Below are 15,371 nucleotides of genomic sequence, written 5' to 3' on the forward strand. Positions count from 1 at the left end.
TGCACACATATGATGTAGCCTAGAAACCCTGTTTTAAAAACAAGGGTCTCTATATTAGGACTTGATCTTTTGCAACTTTATACTCATTCTCAAAGCTACTTTATGCATTGATTTGTCAGATTAACTGATAAGTAGTTATGAATGGCAGTTTTCTGCAAGTATATTTTGCTGTAAATCTGTCGTATGATAAATGTAATGAAAAATTGACCCGTATCGGGATATGTATCGCATCGTAGCCTTGTATCGGGATGCGTATCTTATCGTAAAGTTGTTGGCGATACACAGCCCTAATGTATGCTCTACAGAACGCGTTTTGTAAATACTAGGGCTGGGCGATGCGTTAAATTTTTTTTTATTGATAATCGACTTTAAAATCATCGCGATACCCGATAATATCGGGTGTGTTTCACTTCATGCAACGTTGCGCAGACTATCAATCTGCGGATATGCACCAGGAGGGAATTCGTTCCGGACCCGCCAAGTGCCAAACAAACACGCACGCGTGCGCACACACACACAGGCGCGCCACGCGCACAAACCAGTGTTGCAGTGACTTCTTTCATCAGGTAAAGCGCGTAGATAACCATAAAGCTTTTATGCAGTAGAAAAATGTTGCAGGAGTCCTAAAATGTCATCCTACCCATCGGATTATCCTACCAGGCATGTGCACATCAATGTTACGTCATTTTTTTGCGCTATAAAATCATTCTACCTGTTTATTTTATTCTGCTACGGGAATATGATAATGTATTTTTGTTGTTAAATCATTCTACATATTATTTAATACCTATAGTAGAATTTGATTGGTTTTTGCGCTGTAAATTCATTTTTTATGTTTATTTTAAGATGGTAGGACTATCTGACAGGGTATTTTGCATTGTGAAATCATCCTGTTTATTTTGTCGATGTGGTTTAGATTATATAAAGTTTTGCCCTGCGGTAGGAAAATCTGACAGTGTAGGACAATTCGAACACCGGCACAACCCCGCGAGCGTGAGGTTTTGCTTTGCTGACTCAGCTTGTCTTTCTCTTGGTCTATCTGTGATGCGACCGGCAGAAAACAGCAGCACTTTCAACTGACCGAACAAAACAGCGTTGCTAAAATTCTGTCACTGTTACTGACTGCCTGGGCATATGAACATTAACATTCACGCTAAAGCCTACATCGCATGATAATGTTATAACCAGTGTTGGGTAAGTTACTCTGAAAAAAGTAATTAATTACTAGTTACTAATTACATATTCAATAGTGTAATTAGATTACTGTACAAATTACTCTCTCCAAAAAGTATTTGGTTACTTATTACTAATTACTTTCTGTATCCTATATCCACCTTGATTAGTTAAGTGATTCAAGGATAGGCATGAAAGGGCTCTTTTAATTCATTCAAATAAAAAATATTAAACTACATAAAGTACTCGTATTAACTGATCAAGTATTACAAATGTGAGAATTATACATTAAAGCACGGATTTTAAAGTTAGACTTTGAATTTTGATGTCAATTCCGCTATTGCACACACATATATTACACACAGTATTTAGTTTAATTACATCAAAAGTAACTGTAATTAAATTACAGAAAAAATAAGAGTAAACCCTTACTTTACTTTTTCAAGGGAAAAGTAATTAAATTACAGTAACTAATTACTTGGTAACTACTGTAGTTACACCCAACACTGGTTATAACGCGTATTTTCCATTATTATCAATTATCGTCTGGTATCTGTCTGTTATAATCGACATCGGGATATTTGCAACACATTGGCGTTATACGATAACATCGTCACATCGCCCAGCCCTAGTAAATACGTTATCTCCTTCGGCAAAAAGGCGAAAACGCGATGATATCTCTGTTCTGTTGTCAGTCACCGAAGTCCATTGAAAGGGAGTGGTGAGCGGTGGAGTGATCTGTTGGTTGCAATTCGGAACCTCACCACTAGATGCAGCTGAATTTCAAAAACGGCACCTTTAAACACTAGTAAATACTATAAATTCAGAAAAACGAAACAAAATCTCTTAATTTTTTCTACACAGTAGAAGATATATCTAAAATGATTAATATGAAGGTGTGTTTGCTTGGCTGTAGGAGGCTGTTGTTCTGTTCCTATACTACTGGTCCAAGTGCGCTTTAGGCACATCGACTTATTTTAAAAGTAACACTTTTTAATAGTAAGTCAAGCAAGTTTTTTTTTATTAGTGTGACGTCTTGAAATTGATTCCATGTCCATCTGTACAACCTGCTAGTTTGATTTTAACCTAGGTGTTATATTAAGATGGTAAATGGCTTTCTGAATAGTCCTCACACAGGTGCTTGCTGTTTTATTAGAGCCTGCATTAGGAGACGTTACACAAAGGGTTGGAGCATTGTGCGTTCTGTAGATGAAACTGAGGTACGAGCAGTCACACTATCATCTTCCTGAAGGATCTCGCATATGGGCAGGAGAACGAGGGAGGGAGAAAAGGGTGCCAGATTGTGGAAGCGAGATGAGGGGTTGAACAACCTCGTCTCTCATTTTCCAATTTTCTCATTTTCTGCACCTTAATGGGCGAGAAGGCGCTCCTTGTGTTTTGGCCCGCGCCTCCATTTCTTCCCTATGCTCAACGATCTCTCGTCTTCAGGAAAGGGGGGTGTCCCAGGGGAGCGGCGCAGCGTTGACAGCCCCCGTACAGTGATGGGAGAGAGTTTTTAAAGCTGGTCGGAGGATAAAAATATGGCAGCAGAAATTGCTCTATTGGTTCTGGATCATTTAGAATCCAATTTAATCCTGCCCTCCTCTAGGGGGAGAGTAAGATGGGGGACACAGAGGGGGGGGGGGAGAGAGAGAGATAGAGTTAGATGAAGAGGACGAGGAGAGAGAGAAGAGCGAGAGAGAGAGGAGAGGAGAGGAGAAGGAGAGAAGAGAAGGAGGGAGAGAGAGAGAGAGAGAGAGAGAGAGAGAGAGAGAGAGAGAGAGAGAGAGAGAGAGAAATAAAAACAAAGTAAAGTGCTTTAATTAAGAGGGCTGTGTGAAGGCACTGGGACTCTGCAAAATGACTTGTGTTTATGGAGGCAGGCAGGTAGATGGGGCGGGCCGATAAACAGAGGTACATAGGATGGTTTTGACGGCCATTTAAAACCAGTTTTCATGAGAACATTAAAGCTATTCAATATTGTTCAATACTGCATCGTTACATTATCCAGATTTTCAATTATAAACTCATAATGATTTTTAATTTGAAAAATGTCAACTTGTCAAAATTATTGTGCAGGAAATGTCATATTTACGTTTTAACCCATGTCATGTAAAGATATCGTAAAGCAACAGGCATTTTTATGGCGAGATGGCGATAGAGAGTCAAAAGTTATGGGTTGCAGTCTTTTAAAGGTCAAATGTGCATTTTTTTAGAGGATCTATTGACAGAAATGCAATATAATATACATGACTTGTACTTGATGTGAACAGGCCTTTAAAAGCTGAGATGCTGCTGGACAGAGGCGTTAGGTTAATGGAGAAATCTAAGAGACTAAAACATGAATGCAAGATGGATGAGTGTTGGGCAGTGTATAAAATACTCTGTTGATGAGCTCTCCTCTGCGGGCTGTGTTTAGTTATTCAGATGAGACTGCATGCTGGCAGATATCGATTCTGAACGTGCTTTATTGGCTATTGACCGTTTGATGAAAATTTACACGGCAGAGCTTTTACTACTGTTGCTCACAGCCTCGTGTGGCCCATAGCTATGAATGCTCTCATCGATCAACATTTATATCTCTGCCAGCAAAACCAAAGAACAACCAGGTGGAAGCAATTCTTCTGTATTCATATATTAATTTTCACACGTATTTGCCTTCTGTACTCTATTACAGACATACTGTTGTTTTGTATGTACGGTCAAACAGAACTTGACAATTTGACCTCATTTTGACACGACTTTTTTGTGTGCGCTTGGTGCATTTTGGAACCGAGCAACCTTCCTTTTTCTGTGTGCCAGCACATTAGGTGCTGTGCCCCAAAGCCCAGCGCTAGGACCTGAATATGTATTACCTCTCTTGCCTCCATCACTCTCAATCAATCTCTCAGCTCTTCTTTATTGGAACTGTATTCTGTCAGGCATTCCTCCCTCTCTCAGTTTTGGTTTCTAACCCGTGTCCACAGAGGTCTGACCCTGGTTGGATGCCAACTTGCCCTGCCTTACCGCAATTGGTTAGTTGTTAGACGTCCCAAGTGAGAGCACAAATTTAGCCAATGCCCCGATCTGACCCCATACCTTCTCGAGAGACCAATCAGTGTCTCTGTCACGCTTCCTGGCTCTTTTGCCACTGTCAGTCTTTCTTGCTGTTACTTTACAAGGGTTCTGCGTCTGCAGTGGTTACGTTTGTTAAAGGGACAGTTCACCCAAAACTAAAAATTCGGTCATTTACTCGACCTGAATTTGTTCAAAAGCTATATCAATTTTTTTTCTGTTGATCACAAAAGAAGACATTTTGGAGAATGTTGGAAACCAATCAATTCTGGGGCAACATTGACTACCATAGTAGTTTTTCTTACAATGGAAGTCAATAGTGCCCCAGAACTGTTTGGTTACAAACATTCTCCAAAATATATTTTTTGTGTTCCGCACAACAGGTTTAAATCATTTATATAAATTTAAAACAAAAACCGGGGGAGTAAATGATGACAGAATTTTTTTGGGGGTGAACTATTCCTTATTAAATACGCTGACTGATATCAGAAGAAGTCGGGCTGTTCTGTCAATTAATGATCAGCAAATTTGCGAAAAGACTGCTTTAATACATGTCAGAGTGGTGCTGGATATGAGAAATTATGTTTTGAAATTCACTTGCTACCTTTTAATAGGGCAGTAACATGATTTAGTGAGAAGTACTTGATTCTGGGCTGGCTAATTACCCACCGGTGCGTCAGCATCTTCCCTAAAGCAGTTGAATGAAAACTTGCCATCTGTGAACACTCCTGTCCGTCCAATTCAAGACATCACAGCTCATGAGCAGCACGCTCAGTCAGTCCTGGAAGCAAACCTTCAGCAGAACTTATTAGTTAAAGGACCGACATATCGGCCAGACTGATAAATTGGCCAATATTTAGTAGGGGTGACCCCGAATAGTCGAAGATTCGATGCTTCGATAGGAGGAGCCTGATTCGACTACCATTCTCACTGTCGAATCTTCGCAGAGGTGAAATGCAATGGGGATCATGCCATTTTGGTTATATGGGCAGTGGCGTAGCAGACGGGCACGCACTGCGGCACTAAAAATATTATCTATGAAGTAAAGAAATGGGACATTTTTAGGGTTGGGTACCGAAACCCCCAGCGCATTTGAACGCGAGGTCTGGCTATGACCCAGCGCAGGATAGCGTCTTCTGTGCTGTGAGACCGGTAAAGAGAGGCAGCACGTTCCGCACACACCAAGTTAACAACATTCTTCAAAATATCTTATTTTGTGTTCTGTAGAAGAAAGTCTTACAGGTTTGAAATGACAAGAGGGTAAGTAAATGATGACAGAATTTTCATTTTTGGTTGAACTATTACTTTCAAAGCAAATATTATACAGATATGGCCACCGGACATTACTTTTGGCCAGACATAGATACAGTAGTTACAGTAGTAGTATGTGTACAGTATTTACGTGTAATGCTTCCCTGGGTTAAATAAAACCAATAAATATGTTACAAAATGATGTATTTTACAGAGTATGGTAAAATGGAGAAAACACAACTCGGTTTGGTTATATATTTGACTAAATTGCCGAAAAGGCAAACTACAGCATACGAAGGAATTGGTGTTGTATTCTTATACACAAAAAATGCATGGAAAAACAAAAAGTTAAATTCACAATAATTTATACATTTTTAAGATTTTGTTGATCTTCTTTTGTGTTTGACTACAGCGGTCATTCTGCTGGGTCATTACTCATTAAGCTTTGCGCATGTTTAGTGTATTTTATTTTTTTCAATGTTGTGCTTCAGTTTACAAGACGTATCCAAAATTGTTAATACATCTTTAATAATGTATTTGAGTTTAGGGTGAGAAGCCATTTTTTGTGTAATGCGCTAAACGGTGACAATTGTTTGTTTTAAGCTTTTTTCCCCACAAAGGAAAATCAAGTGAGTTACTCTCCCTACATTCTGGTTTATAGGGAGACGATTTGTACCGTCACACCCGGGTCTTCCTGTGTCAAACCTGTCCCTGCTCTTTCTCCTGGTCTCTCTCTTCCATTGCTTCCCCACCGTGTGGATCTGTGTGGCTTTCGCAGTTGAATTGTGAACACACAGCCATTTCACACCACGTTAAAACACCTGCACACACACGCACACAAACAGCAGCATATTAACCGGCAATGTCTGAGCCCCAGCTGCGCGCAACTGGCAGAAAGAAAAGAGGAAAAGATGCTCGAGTCGAACAAGTGTAACGTTTAGGAAGAGAGGCTGTCGCACTAGATTGAGTGCGCTTGTCACACTTACCCACAATGCAACAAAAGCACAAAAGAATCCATTCATCTCTCCTTTTTCTCTCTCTTCCACTTCCTGCGTTGCATTTCTTTCTCCGCCTCTGTATGAGAGCAGTGACTAAGGAGAAATGCTCAAGGAAGATTATGTTGACTCGTCTTGATTCGGCATCCATCATAAGAAAATAAACTCATGAAAAAAAGGCTCATGGATACATATACCAATTATATATCGCTGAAATAACAAACAAATCGAAATGATGTGCAAGCAGGATGAAGTCAACTGAACGACGGTCCTCCTGCAGTTCTTCACTATCTGGTCTTGATCATGTTCATGTGATCATGTAGCAGAGTCTCTGCTGGACACCACTAGAGCACACAGCCAGAGACTCTTTGAATTAGATCATAGGCGGGGACATTTTAAAACCGCTCTGATGTGTCAGGTCGGCCCTGCTGTGATCTAGTCTTGCGTAGTGAACCTTTTTTCTCTGTTCCAGTGTGTTCCACGTTGCAGATCCTTTTGACCATGGAGCATCCAATTAGACGGGAAATCTCCCAAAATAACCCTTTCTTTTTTTATGGGACATTTAGGAAATTTGTTTTTTTAATGCAAGTTTAAGTTTAAATGAAGCGTTTTTTTTCTGCCGGACTGTCTTGAAACCTAAAAGCTGCTATTTTATGAAAGCAATAAGCTGCTTAAAGCCATGAATTACAGTGATTTTGCTACCATTAAGAGGCTTGTAGAGTACCCCTTACCTGTGTTAAAATCACTTAAATGTCTTAGGTGGTGTTTACATTAGCCCGTTGTCGTACAGAAACTGCGTTTTAATGCAATTTAAGATACATAACTATGTCTTCAGATGTTTATAAAGACCTTGCATAATGAAGCGTTATGTTTTTATTACCTTAGCATGAGTTATTTCTATCTACATACACTGTAGGTCCCCCTGCATAGAATTCACCATGCTGTTTCTACAGTAGCCCTAACCGGACAAACTGCTCTACAGACAGTGTTGGGTGTAACTAGTTACTAAGTAATTTAATTACTTTTCCCTTGAAAAGGTAAAGTAAGGGATTACTCTTATTTTTTCTGTAATTTAATTACAGTTACTTCTGATGTAATTAAACTAAATACTTTGTGTAATATGTGTGTGTGCAGAAGTGGAATTGACATCTAAATTCAAAGTCTAATTTTAAAATCCGTGCTTTAATGTATAATTCTCACATTTGTAATTAATAATAATACTTTATGTAGTTTTATATTATTTATTTGAATGAATTAAAAGCCGTTTCATGTCTATCCTTGAATCACTTAACTAATCAAGGTTGATGTAGGATATAGAAAGTAATTAGTAATTAAATACTTTTTGAAGAGAGTAACGTGTACGGTAATCTAATTACATTATCGAATGTGTAATTAGTAACTAGTAATTAATTACTTTTTCAGAGTAACTTACCCAACACTGTCTACAGAGCACTTTTCGTAAATATGTTATCTCCTTTGGCAAAGAAGCGAAAAATGTGACAACATCTTAGTTCTGTGTCAGCCACCGTAGTGCGTCGTAGTGCTTTTGTTTGTTTGTTTATTTGTTTGTTTGTGCGACATTGGTCAAGGAGCTTTCAGAGAAACAGAAAAAGAAGGAAACCACAGAATAATCAAAGTGTAAGGCAGAAATTAATGGCGAGCAAGATTACAGAGCCCACAAGAGAGGCAGAAAAGCCTCTTAAAGAGTATTTGGATTTAGATTAGTCTCTGAGATGTGTGCGAGATGTCTTGCATAGATCATTTTTCCTGCCTCGCTCTAATACTCAAAATAAATTAGCGGATGTTCTCCGTCGCCGTGAAGCTTTTTCCATGGAAATTTGTTGACAGGTCATCTCATTACAGAGACCCAGAACAAGGGCACTCTGTATACACCTAATGGATTTTTGTATTGTAATGTCGAGAAAACATGCCGATATGCTTGGGTTTTCTTTTTTGTTGTGCAGAGAGCCAGCGGGCGTACCGCTTTGTACAGGGAAAGGACTGGGGTTTCAAGAAGTTCATAAGGCGGGACTTCCTCCTAGATGAGGCCAATGGGCTGTTACCTGATGATAAATTGACACTGTTTTGTGAGGTAAGTGATGCATGAACAATCTTACATTGTGCTTCCTATAGGATATATATTGGAGATGGATTTTTATCGTTAACAATTTTTTACGAATTGCTTGGTCACACTGTAAACCCCCCCCGTAATTTTACAGAATTTTAACGGAATTGTACAGTTTTTTAATGCATTTTCCAGTTTTTTTATATCGTCAGAAAATGTCAAATTACAGACAACGAAAACAAATAGGAAAGCATGTAATTTTACAGGGAAAAACTGTTAGTTTACGGTTTATTTCTGGCGCCCCAGCTGCTGTAAAATTTCCGTTTTTTTACAGGATTTTCTTTACACTACCGTTTTTTATGTTTAATGCATTTATCGAACCATGTTTCACACAAACTTGCAAGTTTTTAGTTTAGGAATTACAGGAGTAAGAGAAGTGGTAAAAAAGAGAAATAGAGGTGGAGTAAGAAGGGTAGTGCCCTAAACAAAACTATTGTTAATGTTGTTCATTGCCATTGTTTGGGTCAGTGCGAACTAGCCTTAGAGAGTCGTTTAGCTGTTTCTCCAAACTTTGTTGGGTTGTTTCACCGAGTTCCTCCTAGGAGTTAGTTTTGGCTCCATGTCTAACATCAAAACAGAAAGACTCTGTCCTCTTCCTTCCCCTCTGCCTCTCTTCTCTTTTCCTATATCTCATTATAGCAAGAGAGCTTTTGCATCGCCTCTTGCTTTCTTCCTTCTTGCACCATTCTTAACTCACATTTTCCTCCCACAATTCCATTCTCTCTGTTTTTTATTTGAGGTGTTGCTGTCTTTTCTGTTATGTGGTTACTTTTTTAGGTGCTGCTCCTTAAATTTGGGCCAGAGTGTTCTCTCTCTCACAAACGCAGAATTTTATTTGTATCGGTCAAATGGCTACATGGCAGAAGGCTTCCCAGATATGTTTGTTTGTTTGCACGTTCTTTCAGAAATTAGTTTGACTTTATTGCTGTGGTCTTGGATTCGTTGAGACTGAGGCTCTAGACACGCGCGCGAGTGACGTGATCTGACAAATATTTTCAACCTTCGCGAAGACGAGATTGACGCACGTAATAAAGGGCGTGGAACGTGATTGTTCACGTCTGGTGTGAAACCAGCATTAGAGTCTGTTCTCTCTCTCGCTTTCTCTCTCGCTCGCTCTCTCTTGCTCTCTCTCTGTTTTTAATGAGAAGAGGTGTCCCATTAGAGTACTTGGTGTCATTGTGGCCAGTGAAATTGAGAAATTGAGAAGGGAAAAGGGGTTCTTATTTAATTTTGATGTCTCTTTTCCACTTTAAAGATGAACATAATGGAATAAAAAAATCCATCATCATCAGCTAACAATTTATTAAGATGTCTTTCATTCTAAGCTCCACTTCACTCTATATGTATGTACATACCTCTCACTCTCCGGCCCCTCTTCACCCGTTTTTGCTCTCATTCGTTCTCTCACTCCACCTCCGTCCTCCGGCAGGTAGATTGCTCATAGTAAATAAATGAGCTCTGCACTTTTTTCTCCCTCCACCTGACAGCAGCCATCTTTCACTCAGTGTAGCCATATGCCACACTGATATTTCCGAGATCCACTCCGGCTGCAACATCTGCTGCTGATTCACACTCACACACACAAGTTTGGATGGTAGTTTGTTAAGAGGGGGAAAAGTTCGGTACCTGCAGCATCTGCTTTGTTCCTCCTCACCCTCAGAACATGGAGGGCTCTGCGGAGATGATGCTGGGATGGAAGGAGAGGAAATGAGAGGTAGGTGTGCTGAAGTTGTGCAATGCCCTAATGAAAGATTTAGACCGAATGAAATCACATTAGGAGTTTTGTGCCTTTTAGTCGGTTTATTATCTTTGACACTGTCTGCGTGTTGGTTTCGTTCTTAATTTTAGCAAATTGAATTTGTTTTATTTGCCGTCTCTTAGGAAAATGACTGAAGAATGTGAATGTCATACCACCTGCCACCACATAAGCCTACTGGCAGTTTTCAGAAAAGACACTTAAGCCTTTTAATATGCCCATACTTCTTGTTTCACAATGCAACTGTTCTCTTGAAGCTTTGTTCTTGGGTCCTTAACTATTGTACTTCTACTTATTTCCTTGCATGCATTCACACCACAGGTGTGACAAGCGATGTGTTATGGCCTTCTGGGAAACACAGTTCAGTACCAACACGTAGTAAGGTTCACCTGAACATCAAGTCTGTATTGTTAAAATCCCTTTTTGTAGGTGTGTAAAGTCTGCTGGTGTCAGAGCGATTGGTCTTTGTTTCACTGCACACACATGATTGCAAACAGTTTGGCGAGACGGGAGGCAGGCGGTGCTCTCCAAAGTGGGATAGGGAGGAATAAGAACAGGTGAAGGAGAAAAAGCGAGAGAGATGGAGGTTTGTGGCCAGAGCCAGACTTGAACAGCTTGAGTGGAAATGATGCGTGTAAAAGCGTATGTGTAGTCTGACTGTAGACACACACACACACACCTACACAAACATGCAGCTGCTCACAAATACCAGCCTGCCTCTGTCTCTCTCTCTCTCTCTCTCTCTCTCTCTCTCTCTCTCTCTCTCTCTCTCGATTACATTTATTTCAAATTCAGCCTTATTGGCATGACAGTTGTAGTATTGCCAAAGCATTGTATGGTTATTTCTAGGGGTGTAACGATACACTCAGCTCACGATGCGGTACATATCTCAATGCTGGGTTCACGATACGATACACATCTCGATATTTTGAACAAAATTAAAAATTCAAATAACATTTATTTTCAAAATATTAACAATTTCAGTAACTTATTTTGTTGCACATACAACTTAATAAAGAATTTTAATATTTTAAGGCTTAACTGAAATTAGAATTAAGATCAGTGTCAATTTTGACAGCAAATTTTGATTTAGTTTTAGTCATAGTCTTTTGACTAAAATGCAATTTAGTTTTAGTCATCCCAATTTATTATAGTTTTAGTCTATTTTTAGTCGACGAAACCTACATTATATTAGTCTACTAAAATCTATCTGGTTTAACTCATTTAATTGGTGTAATTAAATGTTCCATACAAAGATTGAACTGTTTCGACATAATTTACTTTACCTTGGAATTAAACGAAACCAGGTCATTACCTTTATTTTTCAGAAAAGTTGAGTAACTACTGGATATGCATTGTTGTAACACAGAGAACATTAGACCATGAACGACATGTAGCAGTTCATTCAGTCTCATTTTGACTCAATTGACTCGTTCGTTCAGTGAAGGGCGTGTTCATTCAGTACATTCAACCAATGAAACGCTCTGACAGAGCTCACGCTCAAGCGCTATTGGCTCGTGTCTCTTTGAAGCTGCGCTGTCTTTGCTTGAGGCAGTAATGAATGAGAAAAATCTTTCAAAAAGACATATTACATAAACTGTATTACATTTCTTCAATCATGCAGATCACATACTTGTTTTTTAGCATGTCATTCGATCTTTTAATATACAGTACGACTCACTTCATCGCTTCTCTGATCGGAACAGCGCTGGTTTCTTTTGGCTTACGTTATGCAGCAGCTCGCGTTAGCGGATAAACTAACATTGGCATTTAAAAACGTTTGTGCTGCCTTTCTAATGTGTTTCAGGGTGACTCGCCTGCAGTCAGGCTTCAAGTTTACTGTGTTTTAACGGCGATTGTGAAGGAAAATATGACGCTTTATAAACCACTTGGAGACACAGATTGTGTCTTGTGCTTCTCTCTCTACCGCATACGTGAGATAAGCACACGTGACGAGCTGGCGCAAGAGTAGGTAGCGTCTTGACCGCTGAACGAATAGAATTAAACATATCGTAAAATATCCCCATCTCTCTCGTAATACGAAGTATCGTTACACCCCTAGTTATTTCTATATAAATTGCTTTAAAATAACAAAATGTAATAAGAACAAAAAGAAAAACTCTGTCCTGCAGCCATTTTTACAGGTGCTTCCATGTATTTTATTTTCTTGCAAGTTTTCCTATTGCAGTTAAATCTGTCATGGGTCTCTCTCTTGTTTTCTCGGTATGGCTCTCTCAGAAACTCATTTTCTTGGGAATGCATCAAGTGTAATTGGGCACATGCTGACATTAGCACGCACAGTTCTTGGTTTCGTGTATTTGTTTTCCTGAATAGGCTGCAGTGGAAGTCATTTGGTTGAGCAGCGCCTGCACGCCAGCATTAGCTGTGCACACCTGCACCGGTGCGGGTGTGTTTGGTCATTTATTGCAGTTCTGTTGGTTCAACTAAATGAGGTGGTATAACGTATAGTGAAATGCAGTGCAAGTTAAGGAGCTCATTCAATTTAATATGTTAATTTATTTATTTTCAATATTTCATGCTTGTTCCATCTCAGAGCCCCTGTAAACAAACAAACACGTTGGGTCGACACACGCATACATTAATCAGTGAAAGCCACATAATGGAAAGACAAGTAGCTTTAGCTAGAACAGCAAGTTGAGTTGCATTTAATAGCCACATTTTCACATTTTCACTATGGGTGGGGCTACCAGAGCAACAGAAATTGGTGAATGAGAAAATGTATTTTTGCATGTTAGATTGATAGTCATTAATGGAGAGTTTTATGTGTCTTATTTACTACGTTTTAGATCAATGAATGAGGTACCATGTGAAAAAAGCATCGAGGTAAACGGCAACTATTTCATGTTGATATGGTTATTAAAATTCTAATCTGTCAGCCATGATACCACACTTAACAAGAAGTCAATATCAGTTAAACGTAATAATTCTCAGTACTGATTTTAGTGTCACGGCAGAAATCAGTATGCCATTTAATGCACTCCTTTATTTAAAGTGTGAAATATTAACGTGCATATTATCAGACAATGGCACGGAGCCTCCAGGTGTTTGTTAATGAAGTATACATTGCTTCAAGCATTTCAATTATTCATTTGTCAAGAACAAAACCAAATTACAAGCAATGGAACAAAGCGCAATCACATACCAAAGAAGATACAAATAAAGTAAAGAGAGCTTAAAGAGCAAGAAAAGTTTTTCGACAGCAACTCTTTAATGCATGAATTATAGAGTTGTCAAACTATTAATCGCGATTAATCACATCCAAAATAAAAGTTTGTGTTTACATAATATATGTCTGTGTACTGTGCATATTAAGTTTGTATTTATAAACATACAGACGTGCTCAAATTTGTTGGTACCCCTCCACAAAAAACGAAGAATGCACAATTTTCTCTGAAATAACTTGAAACTGACAAAAGGAATTGGCATCCACCATTGTTTATTCCATATTTAATAGAAATCAGACTTTGCTTTAGATTTGTTATTCAAAATAATATTGTAAATAATAAAACAAATGAACATGTCATGGACAAAAATGATGGGAACCCTAACCTAATATTTTGTTGCACAACCTTTAGAGGCGATCACTGCAAGCAAACGTTTTCTGTAGCTCTCAGTGAGACTTCTGCACCTGTTAACAGGTAGTTTGGCCCACTCTTCCTGAGCAAACTGCTCCAGCGGTCTCAGGTTTGATGGGTGCCTTCTCCAGACTGCAGTTTCAGCTCTTTCCATAGATGTTCCATAGGATTCAGATCAGGACTCATAGAAGGCCACTTCAGAATAGTCCGATGTTTTGTTCTTTAGCTGTGTGTTTTGGGTCATTATCCTGTTGGACGACCCATGACCTGCGACTGAGACAGAGCTTTCTGACACTGGGCAGTACGTTTTGCTCCAGAATGCCTTGATAGTCTTGAGATTTCATTGTGTCCTGCACAGATTCAAGGCACCCTGTGCCAGATGCAGCAAAGCAGCTCCAAAACATAACCGAGCCTCCTCCATGTTTCACTGTAGGTATGGTGTTCACTTCTATGAAAGCTTGTGTTTTTCGTCTGTGAACATAGAGCTGATGTGACTTGTCAAAAAGCTCCAGTTTTGACTCATCTGTTCAAAGGACATTTTCCCAGAATGATTGTGGCTTGTCAATATGAATTTTAGCAAATTCCAGTCTGGATTTTTTGTTTTTCTTTCAAAAGTGGAGTCCTCCTGGGTCTTCTTCCATGGTGCCCACTTTTGCTCTAAAAGTGACGGATGGTGCGATCAGAAACTGACGTACCTTCACCTTGGAGTTCAGCTTGTATCTCTTTGGCAGTTTTCCTTGGTTCTTTTTCTACCATCCGCACTATCCTTCTGTTCAATCTGGGGTGGATTTTCCTCTTGCGGCCGCGTCCAGGGAGGTTGGCTACAATTCCATGGACCTTAAACTTCTTAATAATATTTGCAACTGTTGTCACAGGAACACCGAGCTGCTTGGAGATGGTCCTGTCGCCTTTACCTTTACCATGCTTGTCTATTATTTTCTTTCTGAGCTCCTCAGACAACTCTCTCCTTTGCTTTCTCTGGTCCATGTTCTGTGTGGTGCACACAATGATACCAAACAGCACAGTGACTACTTTTCTCTGTTTAAATAGGCTGAATGACTGATTACAAGATTGGATACATGTGTGATACTAATAAAAAAAATCAATTTTGTATTATCTTTTCTAAGGGGTACCAACAAATGTGTCCAGGCCATTTTAGAATATCTTTGTAGAATAAGCAATAATTCATCTCTTTCTACAGCTTCTTTGCTTTATTCTATGCCATACCAAAGGCATGCAAGTATACATGATGCAATAGCTTTTATGGCTGATACTGTATGATTCATTTCATTCTGTTCTTTCTTCTGTGGAACACAAAAGATATTTGGAAGAATGTTGGTAACCAAACAACATGGGCCCTTTTTGTCTTTCATTGTAACGCAAATCCATAGTTTCTCAATGACTTTTGTGTTCAACGGAAG

The 15,371-nt window shown here is 39.2% G+C and overlaps 1 protein-coding gene across 2 annotated transcripts in view; it reads left to right on the top strand.

The window, feature by feature from the left end:
• Positions 1 to 15,371, top strand: part of spop (speckle type BTB/POZ protein) — an 81,969-nt gene that overhangs the window by 50,400 nt on the left and 16,198 nt on the right. For both annotated transcript variants that reach the window (XM_057346819.1, XM_057346818.1), the window contains one exon: positions 8,438 to 8,565. In XM_057346819.1, coding sequence (XP_057202802.1) covers positions 8,438 to 8,565 — 128 coding nt within the window. The remainder of the gene's footprint in view (positions 1 to 8,437; positions 8,566 to 15,371) is intronic.

Source organism: Triplophysa rosa, linkage group LG11, assembly GCF_024868665.1.
Source record: "Triplophysa rosa linkage group LG11, Trosa_1v2, whole genome shotgun sequence".
Taxonomy (NCBI): Eukaryota; Metazoa; Chordata; class Actinopteri; order Cypriniformes; family Nemacheilidae; genus Triplophysa; species Triplophysa rosa.